Here is a 2445-nt window from a genome sequence, read left to right on the forward strand (position 1 = left end):
TTATTGGAAAAGCTAGATTGGATTTTTACATCTGCTAACTGGACCCTGACATTTCCAAATACTTTGGCACACCCACTAGCCAGAGTCACATCAGATCATATCCCAATTCACATTCAGATTGGCAGTGATATACCAAAATCCTCTATATTCAGATTTGAGAATTATTGGTTTGAATTTGATGGATTTTATGAGACTGTTGTTCAATGTTGGAACAGAAATCAACAACTGACAAACTCTGCCAAGGATACTGCTGCCAGGTTCAAATGTCTCAGAATGGGTTTAAAAAAATGGAGCAAAAACCTATCAAAACTCAACACCAACATATCTGCATGTAACTATGTTCTATCTATGCTTGATGGCATTGAGGATCAAAGAAATCTGAGTACTATTGAAGCAAATTTCAGAAATATACTTAAGGGTCACATAACCAAGCTATTGGAAGTCAAAAGAATATATTGGAAATCCAGGTTTAAGATGAGGAGTGTCAAACTTGATGATGAGAATACTGAATTTTTTCATGCCATGGCTACCCAAAGTTACAGGAAGAATTTCATAACTACTATAAATGATGAAGATGGGAATCCTTTTCAAAATCATGATCACAAGGCTGCTATTGTTTGGAAATCATACAAGGATAGGTTGGGAAAAGCTATTGACCCTCCTATGCTATTCAATCTTGAGGAAATTATTCAACCAAAAGATCTATCTGAGCTTGATGCTCCATTTTCCATGGATGAAATTGACCAAGTTATTAAAGATATTCACTCTGACAGAGCACCTGGGCCTGATGGTTTCAATGGCTTATTCCTGAAGAAATGTTGGGATATCATCAAACAAGATATTTACACTATGATCTGGGATTTTTTTGAAGGGAACATTGGCATTCAGAGTATTAACACTGCTTTCATTACTCTCATTCCAAAGATTGCAAACCCTAATGACATGAATGACTTCAGACCCATTTCCCTGGTCAGCCTCCCTCTCAAAATTATTAGAAAGCTTATGGCCAATAGAGCTCAGAAAATCATTACCTCTATCATTCATCAAAATCAATATGGTTTCATAAAAGGGAGAAATATCCATGACTGTTTGGGATTTGCCTTTGAATATATTCACCTATGTCATCAATCTAGAAAGCCTATCATTATTCTCAAACTTGACTTTGAGAAAGCATTTGATAAGATTGAATACAATGCAATTATTGCCATGTTGAAAGCTAAAGGTTTTGGTCCAAGATGGATTAATTGGGTAAACAATATACTCAAAACTACATCAACATCTGTCCTTTTGAATGGTGTTGCTGGGAAAAAAATCATATGTAAAAGAGGAGTCAGGCAAGGAGATCCTCATTCTCCACTTCTATACATTATTACCGCTGATCTCCTTCAGTCTATAATTAATGCTGCTTGGGCAAATGGTGAACTCACTCTCCCCACAAATCAGGCATATGGTCTTGATTACCCTATTATTCAATATGCTGATGATACTCTATTGATAATGCCTGCTGATGAGGACCAACTCAACCATCTCAAATATCTCCTTAATCTCTTCAGTTTGTCCACTGGGCTATTTGTTAATTTCAGCAAATCATCCATGATCCCAATTAATATGGACCAACAGTCAGCCAACAACCTTGCTAATTCTTTTGGATGTAGAATTGAAAGCCTCCCCTTCACTTATCTGGGGCTTCCTATGGGCACCACCAAGCCCTCTGTTCATGACCTCATCCCAGTTATATCTAGGATTGACAAGAGACTTTCAGGTGTTGCCAGATTCATGAACCACTCTGGTAGGCTCACTTGTGTTAACTCTGTGGTTGCATCCATGCCAATATTTGCCATGTGCTCACTTAAAGTCCATGTTACTATTCTGGATCATGTGGATAAATCAAGTAGGAATTTCCTTTGGTATGGAAATGAAATCAATAAAGGAGGCAAATGTCTGGCCAGCTGGGAGATGATTTGCAAACCCAAACAGCAAGGAGGACTTGGGGTTCTGAATTTAAGAGAACAAAATAAAGCTCTTCTTAGAAAGCACCTGTTCAAGTTCTATAACAAAGTTGATGTCCCATGGGTAAAGTTAATTTGGGAAGCTCACTATCACAATAATGATGTCCCTCATTATAACAGGAGCAAAGGATCTTTTTGGTGGAAAGATTGCATGAAAATGTTTGACCATTTCAGGGATATGACTACCTGTGACATCAAATCTGGCTACACTAATATGCTTTGGGATGACAACTGGAATGGTGATATTATGAAAATTAAGTACCCTGAGCTTCATTCTTTTACCCAAAAGGAAAGCATATCAGTCAAAGAAGCCAAGGAACTGGATAATCTTTACAGCCTGTTTCAACTTCCATTATCCATACAAGCGCACCAGCAATTCCATTTGCTATCAGAAGAATTAAATAATATCGGAAACACCTATGATAAGGACAGATGG

At 37.5% G+C, this 2445-nt stretch overlaps 1 protein-coding gene across 1 annotated transcript; it reads left to right on the forward strand.

Moving 5' to 3' along the window:
- Positions 1-522: 522 nt before the first annotated feature.
- On the forward strand, positions 523-2201 carry LOC109757941 (uncharacterized). Its single transcript, XM_020316785.1, has 3 exons — positions 523-969; positions 1390-2073; positions 2184-2201. The coding sequence occupies exons 1-3, from the start codon at positions 523-525 to the stop codon at positions 2199-2201; spliced, it is 1149 nt and encodes a 382-aa protein (XP_020172374.1).
- The last annotated feature ends 244 nt before the right edge of the window (positions 2202-2445 follow it).

This window comes from Aegilops tauschii, chromosome 4 (genome assembly GCF_002575655.3).
Source record: "Aegilops tauschii subsp. strangulata cultivar AL8/78 chromosome 4, Aet v6.0, whole genome shotgun sequence".
NCBI classification, from domain to species: Eukaryota; Viridiplantae; Streptophyta; class Magnoliopsida; order Poales; family Poaceae; genus Aegilops; species Aegilops tauschii.